The sequence below is a fragment of the Marmota flaviventris genome, chromosome 7, assembly GCF_047511675.1.
Source record: "Marmota flaviventris isolate mMarFla1 chromosome 7, mMarFla1.hap1, whole genome shotgun sequence".
Classification (NCBI taxonomy): domain Eukaryota; kingdom Metazoa; phylum Chordata; class Mammalia; order Rodentia; family Sciuridae; genus Marmota; species Marmota flaviventris.
Window position 1 is genome coordinate 125,305,895 of NC_092504.1, and position 20,971 is coordinate 125,326,865.

Below are 20,971 nucleotides of genomic sequence, written 5' to 3' on the forward strand. Positions count from 1 at the left end.
CTTGGATGGGATTAAACATAGCAGTATAATACAACATTTTTGAGTAATTATAATTTTGAAACATAATTTTAGTTTCTAGTCTTGCAACAGAAAGTACCATTACTCATTTATAATTATGCACTACATAATGATGTTTCAGTGAGCACAGGCAGCAGTCCCATGAAATTACATCATCTAGTAAGTTCAAAGCTTTGGGCAAGTACACTCTATATGATATGTACAAAACAAAATCACCTAAACCACATTTCTCAGAACTTGTCTTGACATTAAGTGATGCACAACTGCCTCACATACCATGTAGCTAGTACAGCATTTGAGTAGAACCCTAATCTGAGAAGGAAGAAACATGAGAGGTAAGGCAGGAGGATGAAAATGAGATGAATACAATGTGATTTAAACATCTGCTTAAACACATAGGGAGAGGGAGATATGAGATCTATCAATCTACAGCCACAGGCTAAGGCAAATTATTAAAAAAGCCATGAATGCATACACAGAATTTCAGTTTACTGAAAGAATAAGTAAACACTGAAGTTTCAGTGAAACTTTGAATCCCTTGAGCAAAATAACTTAAGCAACCTAAGGAATCTATGTTTAACCTCCATCCTGGAGCATAAAAACTACTCAAGGCAAAGTTCATCATCATTCTGATTGATACAAAGTTCACTCATGTTTAACTAAAAAAAATACTTGCCTTTTGTTTGTACTGACTCATGTCTTAGTTCTATAGGATATATACAAGACAAGCCTAATATCTTCACTACTTTGTAATAGCCTTTCAAAAGTTTTGAGGACACTGAGGATAGCTCACTTTCTACAGTGGACCTCTCTTTCTTAGAGAGCATGCTCAGATCTCTATATATCCCTTTAGCCTTTTTGCTACTCCAATATTTTGCAAATATGTTATCGAATACATTTGAAATATGGTAAGACTAGTAAAGAGGGCAGCTCTTATTTCCCTCCTCTGAACACAACTTATATTAACATATGCTAAAGGAAGACTATCTTTTTCTATAGCCATTTCACACTGTTGAATTCATGTTGTATGTTCTTATAATAAAAAAAGATTTCATACATCTATAAAACCTTAAAAAATGAGGAAAAATATTTTTTTTAAATTCACTAAGGTCTTCAACTTTTAATACTGCCCTATACAAATATGTAAAAATAGATATCAGGCATCATCATCATCATTTCTCAAAAGGACATTTTATTCTGCCTAAAATAAAACTTTGGTTCAGAATAGTGTTTTAAATACATGGAGTCTTATGGGATAAAAGAAAGCACGTAAGCTTTACATGTCTATAATCTACAATTTCACCAGAGGCTAGCTAGCACAAATCCATGATCCAATTACTTATTAACCACCAAGTTAACCAACTCTATGTCTCCCATTTGTACCACCCTACTCTCCTCTTAAAAACCAAAGTAGAGGATTAAGGTTGTGGCTTAAGAGGATTAAGGTGTGGTACAGTGCTTGCCTACCATGTGTGAGACACTGGGTTCAATTTTCAGCACCGCATATAAATACATAAATAAAAATAAAGGTCCTCAACAATTAAAAAAAAAAATCCCAAAGTAAAGGGTTTTCAATGTATTGTTGTTTAAGTCCCAAATAAGTCTCAGTTCATAAAAAATGAATTTACTATGTTTCATCATGATTCTCTCAACTATACTTCAAAGATTTTATATGATATATATGCTGAGCAAGCCTCTTTTCAAGATGAGTTCAATCCAGCAAACAACAATTCCATGAAGGCACAAATTAGTAAAACAAAATACTATATAAATGAAATTTTGAGAATAGTGATATCAAGTATCTTAGAAAACATACCATTCCCTTTGCATTTTGCTGAGACCCACATAGATTTTTACTTCCTTCTTGGGAGGCAAACTCTTTTCAACATCAGCCTTAATCCGACGAAGGAGGAATGGACGCAAAACCTTAGAAAAAGCAAAGAAACAGAGATGACCTTACCTGTAATACTAGTATTTTTTCAAAATCTTAAAATCACCTATTAAAAAGATGGTGGAAGGAGATGGACATCATTACCCTAGGTACATGTAAGACTGCACATAGGGTATGACACTACATCATGATGCTACAACCAGAGAAATGAAAAGTTCTGCTGCAATTGTGTACAATGAATCAAAATGCATTTTGCTGTCATATGTACCTAGTTAAAATAAATTTAAAAGAACAAAAATCACCCATTAAATATAGACTAATGTCTTTACCAACATTTAGTCTGCTCGAATATCAAATGATTCTTAGGACTTTTCCATTCAAACTATATATAATTTATCACTACTAAATTCCTGAAGGGTAATAATAGAATTTTGTTATTTAACCAACATACAATTACACTCATAAAACACTGAAAACAGTAGTACACTTTAAAGATGTTGTTTTCTACAGTGACTGCCTTCCAGGTTTAAAACTAGTTACTTGTATCTTTTTCTGCAGCCACTTCACACTGCTGATTTTATGTTGTACCTTCTATTTAGAAAAAAAAAAAAAATAGGAAGTACAGATTTCATACGTTCATAAAACTTTTTAAAAATAAAGAAAAATATTTTTAAAATTAACAAGGTCTTAAACTTTTTAATTTTGCCCTTATACAGTGCTTAAAACTTGGGAGGTCCACACTCAATTCTTTATGAATAGCTTTTAAATTTATTATCCTAATCTATGGAAGCAACCTATATGCAGGGTATACAAATCATGAGTGTACAGTTCAATTAATTTTCATCAAGTAAATATATTAGAAAGGTCAGGTCACAGGGGAAAGGGCACAGAGCATGACTGTGCCTTCCAGGGGACATTGGCAATGTTTAGGGTCACTTTTTCATTGTTACATCTACAGGCATACTATTACTGGCATCTAATAAGGAGGAGACATGTCAAGGGTGTTACTAGGCATACTAAAATACACAGGGCAACCTTCTCTCCCCTACCCCTCCAATTCCCCATCCCCAAAGAATTATTCACACCAAAATGTGAAAACAAGTTCAAAGGTGACAGGTCACAAGGGGCTTTCCACAACATGTTTACAAGGTCCTGCTTTCTCCTGCTCACCAGGTATGTTTCTTTATCTCAGATTTGTTAAGAGGAAATTTCTTTACCTACCAACTTTCACTTGTGCATTGTCCTAGAAAGGAACAAAGCTACACATCAAAACAAAAACCACAATACCAGCTCTGCTCACACAATGCAATATTAGTTGACTTATATATTGTCACTAGAATTCCAAACAACAGATGGATCATCTGTCTTTTCAGAAGTAACTTATTAGAGTCTATAGAATTTAAATAGGACTAAGCTTTAAAAGTAGTTTATATTGGTCATTAAGTAATGCTTTTTCCCTCATTATACCTTTTTTTAACTGCAATTACTTTTTCCCCTCATTAAGTTAAAATCCCATCCTAGGTTCCAACACTAAGCCACTACACATCACTCCATATCCCCATTATAAGATCAAATAAGATCCAAACAGATCTGATTCTATAGCTATTATGCTTTTGTTAACTAGAATATAATCTAATTTTAATCTTTATCATTTCTTCTTATTAAAAATATGGTTAACACTACTCCAAAATACTTACCATATGAAGCCTCTCAACTAGTTTTTGATCCCCAAGACAGTTGTTTGTGTCAAACCAGGAATCAAAGTCCTAGATTAACAAATAAAACATATCTTAAGGTTAGAGACAGTATGAACAACAAACTTCCAATAATCCCAGATAAAACAATAATTTCTAGAATTAGTATAATATTTGAGTTGTGATCTACTAAAACCATTAAGTTCAAGTCCGTATTTTTTTCTTTTTTCTTGGTACTGGGAATTGAACCCAGAGGCGCTTTACCACTAAGTCCCGTCCCCAGGCCTTTTAAAAATATTTTGAGACAGGATAAAGAGGAAATTTCTTATTGGCATCTAATTTGCTTTAGGGCCTTGCTAAGTCACTGAGGCTGGGTTTGAACTTGCAATCTTCTTGCCTCAGCCTCCCAAGCTGCAAGGATTACAGGTGTGCACCTATGCACCTAGCTGCTACCATCATTTCTTAATGACTTACGATAAATATTATGACTTAAAGATAAATATTAAGTTCTGCTTATTAGAATATCACATAACAAAGGTTAGGCAGATTTTGTCATATTTGAAAGTCATGTCTGAGCCTTAAAACATAAGCAATATGAGATACACAAATTCACCTGGGAATGCTTAAAGCAGCACCCTGAAAATACAAGCAGTCAACCCAGACAAAATCATTGAAACAAAGTCAGACCAACATGACTATCAACTAGGATCGTCATGCCAATGGCAACCTATGCCAATGCACACAAAGAAAACAATGATTTGAAATGAGACTAAAACCAAAAGGCTCAAAAATAAATTCTAAGAATGCACAGACAATTAATAGGTTAACACCAGGTTTAACTACATAAAAGAATGAGAAATTAATGACTGCCTCAAATAGCACTAAAAGGCAGGCCAATTCTACTATAAAAATACATAAGTATTAAACAAAATTATTAACCAGAAAACAATTAGAAATACTTACATCAGCTGAATTAAAGACATCAGGCAACAAAAAATTAAGAAGTGACCAGAGCTCATGCAAGTTGTTCTGAAGAGGTGTTCCAGTTAGTAATAGTCGATTTGTAGTCTTGAATTCCCTCACTATTTCTGATAACTGAAAGAACCAATCCCATCATCAGAATATTTGTAATATGGATTAAATTCTCAGATACAATGTTCAGAATATCAAATTACCTTGGATTTTTCATTTTTGATCCTGTGAGCTTCATCTATAACTAAGTATCTCCAGTTAAATTTTTTGAATACAGACTTCTCTTTAATAAGCATTTCATAAGATGTTACACAAACATCCCATTCTCCTGGTAACAAAACATCTCTGACAAAAGCAGCCTGTGTAGCAAAATTAAAAAATAACAACGTTCAGAAATCAATTATACATTAAACTTCTGGATGACAAGTAATCTAATCCATAAAAGGGAGTGGGAATATTAAAAAGGGATAGAGTTGCTATATCATGTAAACATTCAGAACTAGCTTTCCTACCACTGAAATAATCAGTCATCATTTAGATTTCAGAATCATTAGGTTTAAAAAAAAGACAAGACTGATGAATACAAACTTCAAAAGGTCTTCGTTCTACAATTCCACTAAGTCCTGGAATACTTAGGAGACAAGTTTTTAATATGAAGAAAGGAAGACTGAAGGACTGTTGTTTGCAGTAAACATGTTCATTCCCCTCTTCAGATTCATAAATGTATTAACACATTGCTATTTTTACTCTCATTTCACAAGTAAGAAAACCGAAGCAAAGAATGGTTAAGTAAGTCCCAAACAAAAAGGAATCTGGTAACTTAACATAACCCTTTGGTTACCTATAAGGGAAAACAAAAAGCAATTCACACTCATCACTGAGATAAAGGAAGGGAAAACAAAGTAAGCACAAAGTCATTTAATGCAGTATGAGTAAGTTTCCAAATCTGACCTTTACATTCTTCATGGTGTCATTATTTCCGCGTCTTCTTCCCAAAAAGATGTTATTTATTAATCAACATTGTAACTTATGCAATAGATATCAAAATAGCTGGCTCAACTCATCTTTAAAAACTACTGTTCTCTCTCTATATATAGACTATTATCACTATACACTAACCTAAAAATCTGGTTCCTTAAATTTCCAATTGCCTCTCACATTCAAAATCGTTTTTAAAAACAAAATACTGCTGAAGGGCACAGGTTTTGATTTTATACAATCACCCCCCAAAATGTGAGGGAAACCATATTCTTAGTCTCTATATACTTCTGAAGACCCTTTCTCTTTTATCCTTCCTCCAGCAATTCCTGACCCCAAGCCTGAATTCAAACTCCTTTAATATGAAAAATGTAATGAAATACTAAAATCTTACTCTTTGTTCTTTATCTCCTATCAAACAAACAGACCGAAGTGTTGGTACCCATCTCTTGAATTCACTCATCCAGTTGTGTAATGTAGACTTAGGAACCAAAACCATATGAGGACCAGGAATGTTTCTATAATGTTTCATGTAGCCAAGAAGAGAAATTGTTTGAAGAGTCTTTCCCAGGCCCTGAAAGAGTTCAGAGTAATCATAAAACAATAAAAAAACAAACGCAGTGTTCCATATTTATACTGCCCAACATATACAGAACATTTAAAAGAAATGCTATGTGTTTATGATAGCTAACATATAACAAAAACTTAACATCTGAAAGCTCACAGTGTTATATCACATAATTTTCACAAGTCTATGACAGAGGTATTATTATCACCCCAGTGAGGCTCAGAAAATGTGATTCTCCCCAGGTCACGTAGCACAGTTAGAACCAAAACACCTTTCCTTTGACACTATACTTTCTTCAACCAATTAAGTATTTTAGCCCTACGGTAATAAGGAATCTTTTTAAAACCTTTATTATATAATTAATAGTAGTAAACAAGAGATAAAATCTTTTATGAAACAAAACTGTACAAGCTGCCATTCTAGAAAACAAAATTAATATTTACAGGTGATAAACATTTAATGACCTCAGTTTGTTTTTCATAAAAATGGAGGGAAATGGTTACACAACGGTACTACAAAAGTTTTTTTAAAAGTTTCGAAAAATGTGTTATTTTTAAATCTACTTTCATAGATAATTCCTCACAAGTGAAGACTTCACTAATGCAATTATAAAATAGTCTGAAGGAAAATTAGTTACTAAAAATTCCAGACTGCCATCAACAAAACATGCTGTATATCTTAAACTTCTATAAAATAAGTTACAAAACATGCCTTCAATCAAAACTACCAATCACATACCATTTCATCTGCAAGGATACCATTGATGCCATTTTCATACAAAGAAATAAGCCAATTCAGTCCTCGGACCTGATAATCTCTCAATTTACCCCATTTTACATCTGAGAACAAGAGAAAACCCACGGTTACATTTTAAAGGCAGGAAATACAAAGTAGCCCCCTTCATCTGATACCCAGAGCTTTAACTATGGCTTACATTTGCCTACTGACTTTGCTTTCTTTTCTAGGATATTTTTACATGAATTCTGCAAATCCCAAATCATTAGAGGTAGCTGTTGGAGTCTGCAATGGAGTAGGAGCACGAATGATGTGAAAGATAACCAAGTCCTAATAACATGATTGGGCATTAGAGTATTCATCCAAATCATTCAATTTCTGTTATTCATATATTGGTCCTAGACTCTTTAACCTCTTTCTCTTTCTAACCTTACCAAAAACATTTGTAATCGAACGCTTTCATCTTTCATAAAGATCAGACACAGGTTCTCTGGAGATTTTATTTTCCTCCTAGTAAAAATGAGATGATAGGAAATTCCTTTTCCTTCACCATTTCTCCTAAGCTACTTTCCCAATACATCTTAGACTAATAATACGCTTTCAGGGTATACACATTACTTATTTTGCCTGCCAAGTCAAATCACTGCTTAAGGATGAAAAATAACCAGTGCTAGTTACAATGTAACAATGTGAGACAAAAATAATCCAAAATTTCCTTTCCCCCTATGACATACATCTGGCTCTGGCCTCACTTCATTGGGATAGAAATAGACACCAGGTGCTCAGTAAGTAAAAAAAAAAAAGGAAGCCTGAAAGTGTACACCTTAAACCAATTGCTGAATTTCTAACTAGATAAGTCCAGCTGAAGTTCAATTAGATAAGAGTTCACGTAAATAAAGCAGCATTAGAGGAGGTTTGGAGGGGTGGGGGGTGGGGGGGATGCTAGGCTTCAAGAGAATGTGTAAGTCTCTAATGCCAACAGACAAGAAAAAAGGACTATACAAACCTATTTAAATACTCTTCTTTTAGAAAACCACTGAAAACAAATATATGTCAAACAAATTAAAGCTACTATAACAGCATGAGTAAGCAAAATTCTTCATGAATTTTGTTTTCTTTTTACAAATTAGTTTTCTTATCCAGATCAGGTAAAAGGCAAAATCATACCTACTTTTACATGTATCTTAGAAAAATAATAAACTCAATGGCATTTTATACACCTCTGAAATCCAATATCACATTATATAACACATTACTACCTCCATTTAAAAAAAATCTGAAACTTATTCACAACCAATAAATATATAAGATTATGAAAAAAGTCCCTGTACAAATTATAGCCAAGACAAATCCAAAACATTAACCGAAGGATGTCTCAAAGTGAGATCTTTCAAAAATCAAGTAATTTAAGTATGTTTAACATACATGATGGAGAATCTTCAAATCGAGTGCAAACATTGGTTGCTTTGGAGCTTTCTGTTAACAGTTCTTCATCCTCCTCTTGCTCTGTTCTACGATGTCGGTAGCTATCAAATGAAAATAAAATCAAATGATTTGAGTTTTGGCTTTAACTACCAACTACAATTCAACATAGTAAGTCAAGTGGCTGGCCTCAAGAATCCACAGTAATTTTTAATTTAAAAAAAAATTAAATAAAAATAAAATGAAGGACAAAACAATTGCTTCCACCTCTTAACAGGATGAACTGCAAAGAAACTGTGGCTATATATAAATTATAACTGTTTAGGGAATATCTTTTCACTGATTGTATAAATACTGCATTTGAACATTTTACAACCTTGGTTACATCAGTTTATGTTATCAATTTATAGAAGTAGTTTTTTATATTTTTTGGTACAGATACAACCAATGTCACTTTTGGTTATTTTTTATTTTTTTTAAAGAGAGAGGGAGAGAGAGAGAATTTTTAATATTTATTTTTTAGTTTTCGGCAGACACAACATCTTTGTTTGTATGTGGTGCTGAGGATCGAACCCGGGCCGCACACATGCCAGGCGAGCGTGCTACCACTTGAGCCACATCCCCAGCCCCACTTTTGGTTATTAAAACTCTGTGAGGGTGTGAAATCAGAACAAGCTTCCAAATCCTCCTGATTTTCTCTTCATTGTGAGGTTCCGCTAATCTGTGAGATTATATGAATTCCTAAAACATCAGATACCCATATTTATGCTTCAGAAGAAAAATTAGTCCCATGGCAAATCTCAAAATTTGGGGGAGAGGTGTTACTGCCATTTCCTAGTTGCTGTGTCTCAAATCTTATAGCCTTAAAAAAAAAAAAAAAAAAAAAAAATCAATTTTGACATCTCTATTTAGAAAAGAACTCACATAGAATAAAATAGGCATGGTTATGGAATTTTTGTGCTTTCCTTTTTTCCTTATTATTAAAGTACAATGAACTCACAAAAAATAAAAAAATAATAATAATTTTTCATAGGCATCTAAATTAACCTAGAAAGTGAACAGTAAAAGGGCTGGGGATATAGCTCAGTTGGTAGAGTGCTTGCCTCGCATGCACAAGGCCCTGAGTTCAATGCCCAGCACCACACACACAAACACACACACACAAGTGAATAGTAAAAAGTTACTAGTAAATATAAATCTAAAATGTTTTACAGTTATCTAAAATATACAAAAGCTGTTATTAAAATAACATATATTAACTACAACTTCATAAGCTCAAATTGCTTCACCTCTATAGAGCTGAAGTGAATAAAACCACTTTCTTCCCAATTATGAAGCTTCCAACTTCAAGACCTTTTTACTTTCAGTAAATATCTTAATCTAATTTAGAAAGCAGATTATGGCCCTACCGAGACCTCTAAATCATCTTCCCCAATAACACTATTTAATGATGAATAAATCAAATTGAATAACATTATATATTTTCAGGGGGGCTACCTTTATCTTTTAGGTTAGTGATAGAAGGGTTTCTTTAATAATATTAATATCCCATAAAAGTATTTGTTATAGTAGTTCCCATTTCCAGTATATGACACTAATATATTTAAGTAGATATAAACTTCAATTCTAAAGCAATTTAAATACATCTGATATACAAAGTTGACTTTTAAAAAGTTTCAAATATTAAAATAGCACTTTAGACACAACAGACAAGGTATAAGACATACTGAAAAATCAGAATACCTCAAATAAAATGAAGAAATTTTGCTTGCATGGTAATTCTGTGAATTTAACATTGTTAAGTTTTTAATTTCTTCTTTTAGATAATCTGATGTATTACAATTACTGACCACATTTTTTTCACATTGGAAACTGCAGCCATTCCAGGGAGTCAAGATGCCCTAAATCTATTAATTATTACTAAACATCCTAAGTTATCCAACCAACACAAAAATTCTGAATCTGATAAATTTAACATGTATACGTATTTTCAATCACCACCAAACGATGGCATACAACTTGACACTTCAATTTTTAGAGGAAGACAACTGTTTAACAAAAATGCTAAACAAACTTCTGTGGCATACATCATTACAATATTCCACACACCAGCACAAACTTCACATAAAAGTAATACCCTCAAGGCGTGTATATGGTTTTGGAGATAAGCATAAGCAGTTCAGATCCAAGTTCAAGCCTGGATTATTCTAAGTACTTCTATGTGATGCTAAATAAGATACTTAACTTATGCATTTGTACCCTCTGTAAGAAACAACATTAATATCTGACTTCCCTATTCAATATTACTGCTGCAATCCATAAACTATATAATGCTATAAAAAATAAGACACTACGCAGGATTTTAAAATACTTACACATTTACGGCTACATCCTACCAAGCAATGGGGCCAAATACACAATTGTATTAACTTTTTTTTTAAATAAAGTAGATTTATGATTCTAATGAAAACCATCGATAATAAACAAGGTTGAATTATGAAGTATAAACTATTACTCACTCGCCAACTGAGAGCAAGTTCTGTTTCTCATCCTTTTTTATTCGTGGGCGCCCTGGTTTCATCTTCAAAGGTGAGGTTGGAGTCTTCTGAGCAGCAGGCTGAATGAAATGTGCAAACAACTCGGTTTGCTTTAATAAATATTCAAATCTATTTGCACGATCAGTTTGCTGCAAAAAAGTTTAAGATACATTTCATCAAAACTTTGGAAATCAGTTTCAACAAGCCTCCATATTAAGAATTCAGGAATAAAAAGAACAAACTACTGACACATGCAACATGAGTCTTAAAATTTGCACTTTGTCAAGGGAAGACAAAACACAAGTCTACAGTATATGATTCCACTTACAGTGTATGAAATACTAACTACAGACACAAAGCAGATGAAAAGTGGCAAGAGGTTAGGGCAGGAACTGCCTACAGAGGGACAGAAGCTTTTAACAGGATGGAAACTATTCTACATCATGACTGTAGTATTATTTACGTGACTGCATATACTTGCCAAAACTCAAAATCATTTTATGTAAGTCATACTTTAAAATAGTTGACTAAAAAATATATTTTTAAAGACGTTAAAAGGCATTGTGCATTACAAGTGAATTTATTCAAAAGTTGGAGAAAAGGCACTGGTCATTCATCAGTTAGGCTGGTGTCAAATTTTAAAAAGATATCAGGCTTAAAAACCATGAAATATTCATTAACTTAATGTAGTTCAACACTATTCCTGCCTTTCATTATCTGCTATCTGCCCCTTTGAATGTTTCCTATTACCACACCAAAAGAATGAAAATATGTATAAACCAAAAAAAGGGTAAGATCCTTGAGAAGTTTTCATTAAAAAAAAAAAAAATTATAAAATCTCAAGACGTTAGGCAACCAGACTTTAGACAGGATAGTTTGTTTAAACAAAGAGAAACTAGACAAGTTCAACAGATAAACCAGTTACCCAACAATGCTGCCATAAAAATGTTTAAAATGTCAGTTTTAGAGATTTACAAAATGACCCACCAAAGCAAACACTGAAGGTATCCAAACACCATTTATGTTATAAAAACCACATACTTTAAAAGGGAAAACGGTTATCTTAAAAATCACACTAGTGTAAAAACTGAAGCTAAATTTGCCATCAGGAAGTGGTAAAAGTGTTTCAGTGGGTCATAGTAACAGTCATAGAAGCAACCTGATATGCACAATTCGAACAGGCTGTCAACATGCTCCTCCCTGGCAACATCCTATAAATGATGTGCCTTAGTTTATGCTTTTCAAGATTACAAACCATTTCAAGTACAGAACTAAGATAAGTAGATATTTATTTTCAGGTTATATATATTAAAATATATAACCTCTGAAAATAAATCCACAGGTTAAATTCTAGACATGCAAGGTAAAAGCTATTGTATAGTATTCAAAATTTATCAAGTCACTATTATTGTTCCGATTATTAGGGGGAAAACTAGGCACCTTGCTGCTTAAGGGAATTAACAGGCTAAAATGAAAATAATTTTAAGATCCTAAAAGGTTAAAAGTGGTAAAAAGGAAAAAAAAAAAATTGATCCTAAAATGCAGCAACTATTAACACAGTAAAATTAGGGAATTGAATGAACTCAATGAAGATTATATTGAACAACCATGGACCAGCTTTTTTCTGAGACAGGAAAAAACAAGGCATCAGAGACTATATATATGATTGAAAATACACAGTAAATAGGATAAGTGTGATTTTGTGTGTGTGTAGAAAGCCTGAAAATTAGGGTTAGCAGAAATAAAGTAGAAAGATACATCCAAAAACTTAGGGGGAAAGGAGGGTAGAGTCAAGTCAAGTTTTAGGTACTAAAAGCCCAAGAATAAAAACCATAAATCTGCAGGGCGTGGTGGCGCACACCTGTAATCCCAGTGGCTCAGGAGGCTGAGGCAGGAGGACTGAGTTCAAAGCCAGCCTCAGTAACTTAGTGAGGCCCTAAACAACTCAGTGAGACCCTGTCTCTAAATAAAATATAAAAAAGGGCTAGGGATATGGCTCAGAGGTTAAGCACCTCTGGGTTCTACCCCCAGTACCTCCTCCGCAAAAACAAAAATAAATTTATTCTGTCTTTGGAAGTAGTGCTCAGAATCCCAGATTCAAGAATGAAGAGTAAATAATGGGGACTTACCCATGCTATGGTTAAGAACTAGCAGATGACATGGGAGTTTGTTTAGAAGAAAACTATTCAAAGGAAGATCATGTCACAAAATGAAATGAAGCTTGGAAACTGAAAAACTTAAGAGGCAAAAAAAAAAAAAAAAAAAAGTGCATGCATGCAAAATAAAAGAATATTGAGCTAAGATGAGAGGGAAAAATAAAAAAGAAAGATTTATGACAGTAAACAAGTAAGAAAACAAAAAGTAGGAGGTATTGTCACAGGCATCTTGGATATATATTGAGAAACTTTCATTCACTGAAATAACATTAAATATGTGTGTAAAGTAAAGATTGTGAATTCAATTCTGCATATTCTCAAATTAGAGGTCCCAATGTGATTTAAAAGTAAATGCCCAACAAGCAATAAGAGGTATCTGGGCTCAAAATAAAAGATTTGAAAGTATTCCATTTAAAGACAGCAAGTGAAATCCAGTAGTAATAATCAAGCTGTCCAGGAAGAAATGTTCAGAATGTAACAAAGGACAAAGGCACAATCAAATAGGGTATCAAGGGAGTAAAAGGTGTCTCAAGGTAAGTAAAGATTTTTTGGGGGGTGGTCAACAATGTCAAACATAAGCGAGATCAAGAACAATGAAACTAAAGCCAACAAACTTTAAATTAGATTCACTAATACAATGTTAGTGTCAGAATCTAAATTGTAAAGGGTAAAAGGGGTATTTACTTTAAAAGCACATTATTTGTTTTAAAGTGTACTTATTTTTAAAGGCAGGCTATATGTATATTTTTTCTTTAAGTTGAGCAGCAAAACAGTAGCTATTTGGATATACAAAATGTTATAGAAATCATATATAAAATCATATGTAACGCTGCACATGTATTATGTATATTACATATGTACATATAAATTTACATGTATACATAAAACATAACAATTTTAGGATTCATAGTATTTAAGAGGTTTAAGAATATCTGCTGATTTTGAAGAGAATATCAAACGACAAGGAAAAAGTACATTTAAAAATATATATAAAGCTCTACTATGTGCCAGATATTATGCCGGGTGCTGGACACACACACAAGAAAATTAGGATACTCTTGTTTAAGAAACATACTATAGTGTTATTAACTGACACATTTCACCTTAAGGATTTCAAATATTATTGTGTTTATGCTACATAAAGGCCTCAGAACAGGGTTTGATAGATCATAAGCATTTGCTATTAAAACTCATTTAAAGCTTTGGTTATGTCAAGTCATGTTAAAAAAGCTGTTTCCTGGGCTGGGGTTGTGGCTCAGCGGTAGAACGCTCATCTAGCACATTGATTCTGGGTTTGATCCTCAGCACCACATAAAAATAAAAAAATTAAAAAAAGTTATTGTGTCCAACTACAACTAAAAAATAAATATTTTTTTTAAAAAGTTGTTTCCTAAAACATATGGGATGTGAACTTTGTCTTTAAAAAGTGTGTCATGTTTTCTTTTTGTAAAAATCCCAGCCATGGCCTAGGCAGGTAGTTCAGTGGTAGAGCACTGAGTATGTGCAAGGCTCTGGGTTCCACCTCCAATATAAAAATGGGGATGAATATACACAGAATAACTACTTCTCTGGTCTTCACCTCATTTCTTCTTTTTTTTTTTAAGTTTAATCTTTATTTTATTTATTTGTTTTTATATGGTGCTAGGGATAGAACCCAGTGCCCCATACATACAAGGCAAACACTCTACCACTGAGCTACAATCCTGGCCCCTCACCTCACTTTTGATGCTGAAAATCTCAAGGTGTTAGCATAATTAGACAATTACATCATGTTCACTAATTCACAGAATATCAGATTTGGTTTATTTAGGCAAATAAAAATAGAAATTATAGTACTCCAGGTTACATACTTCATTGAAACATCTGTGCTCTAAATATAAAAGTTAAACATGGATATTTAGTATATTTAATCATCTAACAAAAAGTTTCTTTACATACTCTATACAAAGCCAGAACATACCATTTTTTCTTCATAGGTCGGATCTGGTTCTTGAATTTCTTTTTGCTTTCCAGGAGATGCATCATCGAATACTTCCTAACAGAAAGGAAAAATCATGGAATTGTTCTTCAGAATAGTCAATTCACCATTATACACTGATTTCAGCCCAAAGCACATTTCAAATAATATACTCCTTACCAAACTCCCTATACACTTAAATGGCTGTCATCTAAGCTGAAAGGAAACCTGATAAGGATAAAATAAAATACTATGGGGATAATAATCTGTTTAACCCAATTTTGTAAGCTGTCTGGCTGCTGCCAAGATTGAAACAAAATATTACCATCAACATCATTCTCAAATAAAATTACTTATCAATGCAAGTCATATGGGCAAATCTACACTCCTTTCTTTATATTTTAGTTGTAGATGAAAACAATACCTTTATTCATTCATTCTTATGTGATACCGGGGGTTGAACCTTGCTAAGCGCCTCACACATGCTAGGCATGCCCTCTACCACTGAGCCACAATCTTACCTCTTTTTTCTAATAAAATTATGAAACCAAATTAAAATAGTATAAAACATGAAAAGAGTTCCCCTTTTTATCATAAAATTGCATCTATCTAACTGTGCTTTTACACAAATGTACACATGGAAGGGAGCGTTAGTCACTCTAATTTCCATCATCTGGAATATTACAAAAAAGGTATCCTGAAGCCTAATTTGAATACTCTTTAACTACAGTGTGATTACTAACTTAGTATTAAATGTTATCCTTACAAATGATTATCCTAGCATTCAAATGCCACAAAAAAATTAGCACCAATTTTTACACTACAAAGTTCCATGCAATTGAGCTGGGGTTGTGGCTCAGTGGTAGAGTGCTTTGCCTAGTGTGTGTGAGGCACTGGGTTGGATTCTCAGCACCATATATCAATAAATAAAATAAAGGTCCATTGACAACTAATATATATATACACACACACATATATATTTTTTTTCAAGTTCCACTCAACCATTTAAAAAAATTAGCAGCTGGTAAAAGCATACTTTTTATTAATAATGTCCAAATCTGTGCATGTCAATACATACTATTATAAAGCTATAAATGATCACAAAGTATAGGAGACAAGAGCTGTTGGAATTTAGAAGAAGAGCCAAAATGACCTAAATTCAAGTCTAATTCATTGCTAAGGCTTTTAAGCATCAGTGTGCCCTTATATCATCATAACTCTCTGGTCTTTGTAGATAAAAGTGACAAACTAACATCTACTTCAATTAACAAAATTCCTGATAGAATACTACCAAAGGTATACCCAAAGAAAATCAAAGTGCTTTCCACAATTGTCATTCTTTCTTCTACAATAATTTTTTAAAAATTGAATTTCAGCCCTCTTAAGGGCACACAATTATTGGCACATAGCATGTCTATCTATGTCTGGTCAATGAGGTTGAATAAATAAGGTGAACACTATCAAAAACATAACAACTAAAAAAAATGGAACTGTTCCTTGACGTATTACTGGGAAAAAAGCAAGAAGAAAAATTAACTGAATACATGGGAAAGCCAACAATTGTTTTATGGGAAAAAGAGATTTGTCAGAAAAAAGATCACCTTAAATTCTACTTTCAAACAAGAAAAAGGCATTTAGAATATCTTTTTTCCAAATGCATAACTAGACTAAGGTCTTCAGTCATGAAAAACATCCTGAATCTCAAATGATTCTGAATTTAGCTAAAGAAGCAGCAAAAACTGACTGGTACGTTTATTTTAAAAGACAAAAAAAATCACTATGAAACGTAGAGAGAAAAAAATAAAAAAGATAAAAATTAAAGTTACTGATATTCCTAACATAATGGTAAAAGTAACTAAGTCATTCTTCCATAACTGAAACTGCCAAGCATCTTAAGTACATGACAAAGCAAGATGTGTGGGAAAAGACTCACTTTTGGAATCAGACCTGAGTTCTAGCAAAGGTTCTACTGATCAGCAGATTGGATTTCCTCACCTGGCCAATGAAAATACTACTGATTTCAGGAGTTATCACTCAAATTTAAACTTCAATTCAATTTTAACTTTAAAATGTGAACTCAAAAAGTCAAAATATTTATTTAAATTGCTCTCCTTTTTGATATTTAAATAAGGCCTCTGGTAAGACATTTGTTATCCCAAATTTGAACAGAAGTCCCTTTGGAAACCAGAGGATAACTAAGTACATCTCTTTGTAGGGGAACTACATATTTAATCACCCAATTGCTTTCAGCGTCAAAGGTTTCCAAACCCCTTACGCCTTGGAGCTGGAATTCAAGTTAAGCGATCCGATGCTAATACAAGAGAACCATTTAAAACTTTAAAGGGAAAATAAAAGAACACTGAACACATTTTACTGTGAAACAAATCTTAATCACTGAAAACTGCAGAGTATTAGCATGTATTCCACTGAAACCTACCCTCATCACTTAAAGTTCTTTCTGTTTCTTTACCCCACCCTAGCTGTCCCCGCCTCAAAAAAAAAAACAACTATCACTTCAATGGTAAGCTCCATTATCATTTCTTTATTGTGTTAATTTTGACTTAAGGCTCATTTTAAAAGCAGTATTACTTTCATTCTGCCTTAGTATGGAAAACCCCAGAAATCTTTGGGCTGGAGCTACAAAATATCTCCAAACAGGTCCAAGGCCAAGAATAAAAATTGGAAACAATCACTTTGTTCCCAGACATCGCAAAGCCTAGAGGCATACCCATGAGACCCGCCTGGCAGGTCCCCCATCTTTCCACATTCGCACACACTCAAAACCAGGGTACTGTCACCACCCCCTAGCCAACCCAGGCCCCAAAAGGCTCAACAGCGATTGCTTAAGTTTTTTTCTTAAAGAGGCCAAAACCCCAAAAGCCCGGTACAGAAAGCCAACCATCTGCCCTGATTCTGTAATACATTCATCCACCCATCCAGACCCCCAAATTAGATGGGGACTCAAGACGGCTGCTGCTGCTGCAGCCAGGCTCGCTTCCCTCCCGGTGCAACAGTGCCTGGGAGGGGCCTCCGCTCCCTTCACAGAAGCAGCTGCGCCCCGCTTATCCCCATTGCGCATTTGGCCATCCAGCTCTCGCCATTGTTTCTGCCCAGAACAGACAGATACCGCCTCCGCAAGGACCGGAACGAAGAAAGGAGGCCCAAGTCCTCGGATGCGCCGCTTTTAGTTGCCGCCCCAACCCGCCTGCGTATCCCACTCCTAAAGGGCATCTCCCCCGCCCTCCCCCGAAGTTTGGTAGAAACTAAAACCTAGATTCGAGGAGGAGAGAGGGAATTATGGAGGTGGAAGGAATAGGTTTCCCCCGGACACAGTAATCAAGAACATCTGCTTAATAAGAGCGTTCGAAGATTTGGCAAGATTCGCAAAAGAAACACAATTTAAATGTAAAGCACCATTTACTCATTTGGATCGGCTGCACTGGGTTAACGCAAGGGCGCAGGAGTCGGAACCTCACTCCGGATCACACGGTGCCCAAAGACTCTCCACGACTCTGCGCGCGATCCCCGGCACCACGGCGACGGAACCAGCTCTCCTCCCCTCTGCGCCCTCTCCCGCGCCACGAGCCGCCCTCACCTCCATCTCGGCGTCCGCGGGGCCGGCGCCGGCCGCAGAGGGAGCCGCCTGGGCCGCGCCGCCCTCGGGGCCGCCTTTGTTGCTGCTGCTGCTGCTCCCGCTGCTGGCGGCAGAGGTTGCGGACTTGGAAGGCGCGCTCTCGGGAGGCGGGGGTGGCGGAGGCTCGGCCGCGGACGACATGATGTTCTGTCTGCGTCACCCGCTGCTGCCAGAGGCCTGGCCGGCAGGGACGGAGGAGGCGGCCTAGGCGCGGGTGGCTACGTCGCAACGGACTGATGGAGCAGCAAGAGGCCCACCCGGAACCTCGCCCGCGCCGCGACTCCGCGACGGGCCTGAGCCGGGCCCAGCAGCTTCCCTTTCCTCGGCGACCTCTTCCGCGGGGCTCTGGGTTCGACCGGCGCTTACCTCACGGCGGGAATCACGTCGACGAGGGTGGGCGGGGCCAACCAGGTCACTGAGGTCAGAGAGGGCGGGCTGACTTAGAGGAAGGCGGAGGGCTCGGGGAGAGGGAAAGGAAAGCGAAAGAGAGACTGAGGCTGGGAACTCGCTTCACCTCCTCCTCTTCTTCCTCTGATAGATAGCATCTACCTCGCTAGCATCCCAGACAACTACCTACGCCACCGACTTTCAACCCTCGCGAGATTGCTAGTTAGCTCATTGGCTGATCCCAAGCGCGCATGCGCATTCTCTTCACATTTGGCCACGCCCCCTTCGGACCTCTAGCGGGCTGTAGAGCGAAGGGTAGGAGGGGCCTCGAGGGAGCGCTCAGAGACGTAGGTTGTGCGTCGGGACCTTGGCGTGACGCGAGCGTCGTAGTAGGCGCTTTCTTAACGGTTTGCTGTCTGCCGGCGCGGCGTCTTAGGGTCTAGTCTGGGGTACTCGGAACTGGTTGACACCTTTACTAAGTTCTGCGCTTCCTAAATTTAGAGGCTTCTGTTGGCCTTCCCACTTCCGCCGCCTTTACCATAAGGCGTGACGTTTTGGTTATCCCAAGTGACGTCTCCCTTTTTTTGTTGTGTAAGAAAAAAAATCCGTTTAAAGAGAGAACGCGTGTGTGTGTTTGTTTTAAGTCTGTGCATGTAAATCTACGGCAAATCATTTCTAAATACCTTCTGCCCCTTAGGTACAAAGTAATATGATGTTTCCAATGAATTTATCTGCTGGAAGTTGAGCAGATAAGCTAATGTGCACACTACCCAGTAAGGGAGAAACATGCATATCAACAGATGAGAAAGACAGGTGATAGGATGTATCTTTTTTTTTCAAGTATCAAACATAAAAGTGCACATTCTTCTCCAGAAAATGTTAGCAAGTCAGGTGTAGTGGAACATGCATGTAGTCCCAAGGAATGAAAGGCCAAGGCAGGAGGATGGGAAATGCCAGGCCAGCCTCAGCAATTTAGCCTGTCTCAAAAAGGTCTGGGGATGTAGCTCAATGGTGAAGCTGTCCGTGGGTTCAAGCCCCAGCCACACACACACCACACATTGTGTTGTGTTTGATAACAAATCTGCGTATTACAGTAGACAGTCCGCACACCCTTCCCTACTCATCAGGTCTTTTTGTCTTATCCTCTCCATGTCCAGTATTATATCAATATTTGTTGAATAAAAAAGACATTTTCAAAAGTTGAGGGTTGAGCCAACTTAGTTATGTTAAATTTCAAACAGAAGGAATCTCCTTTGAATATATAGACTGCAAAATTTTTAAGCAATTGAATTCTTTGATCAGACTTGAGATTTGGAAGCTGGTGTGGTGACCCTGTTGTCCCAGCTACTGGGAAGGCTGAGGCAGGAACATCACAAATTGAAAGCCAGTCCCAGCAATTTAGCAAGGAACTCCTTCCCAAAATAAAAAAATAAAAAGGACCACAGTTGGAGCTCAGTGGCAGAGTGCCCCTAGGTTAAATCCCTAGTATCACAAGGAAGAAAAATATGAATAATGAAGATAAGGAGAAATGCACCCCCCACCCCGTTAGAAATGCTGTTTCTGAGATTGTTTACAAATGCCTATGTATAACATATAGAAATAAATAAGTTTATAAATATCTTCATATAATAAATAACCATCTTCATATGTACTTGCAAAAACCTGACAAAAATGCTTGAGATTCCAACATATAATCCTAAAACTATTGCCCAACCATAAAATCAACTATTAACCTCTAACAACCATTAATACAGAAAAAAGTTTATTATGAAGTGTTACCTGAAAAAGAATTTTAGCAATTCGAAAATGTGTAAAAGTTTCCAATTATATTTATATAAAAGTATTGAAAATGAATGTTGTTGGTATGTATATCCTACTTTTGGTCTCCATTTCTTTTTCTGAAATAAATTTTCATATTGTATTGGGAAAACTTTTGAAAATTTTTCCAGCTTTATTGAGATATAATTGACAAAAAATATATAGACTTCAGGGTATAACTCAATGGCAGAGCACTCTTGCCTC

At 35.7% G+C, this 20,971-nt stretch overlaps 1 protein-coding gene across 1 annotated transcript in view; it reads right to left on the bottom strand.

Moving 5' to 3' along the window:
- The window catches only part of Smarca5 (SNF2 related chromatin remodeling ATPase 5), a 33,053-nt gene extending 13,898 nt beyond the window's left edge, over positions 1–19,155 (bottom strand). The window contains exons 1-10 of the mRNA XM_027926636.2: positions 18,524–19,155; positions 14,932–15,006; positions 10,798–10,964; positions 8,282–8,382; positions 6,860–6,960; positions 5,948–6,127; positions 4,779–4,934; positions 4,567–4,698; positions 3,607–3,675; positions 1,835–1,944 (exon numbers count right to left, since the gene is read on the bottom strand). Of these exons, the coding sequence (XP_027782437.1) occupies positions 1,835–1,944; positions 3,607–3,675; positions 4,567–4,698; positions 4,779–4,934; positions 5,948–6,127; positions 6,860–6,960; positions 8,282–8,382; positions 10,798–10,964; positions 14,932–15,006; positions 18,524–18,703 (1,271 nt within the window). The 5' untranslated portion in view covers positions 18,704–19,155. The remainder of the gene's footprint in view (positions 1–1,834; positions 1,945–3,606; positions 3,676–4,566; positions 4,699–4,778; positions 4,935–5,947; positions 6,128–6,859; positions 6,961–8,281; positions 8,383–10,797; positions 10,965–14,931; positions 15,007–18,523) is intronic.
- Between the last annotated feature and the right edge of the window lie 1,816 nt (positions 19,156–20,971).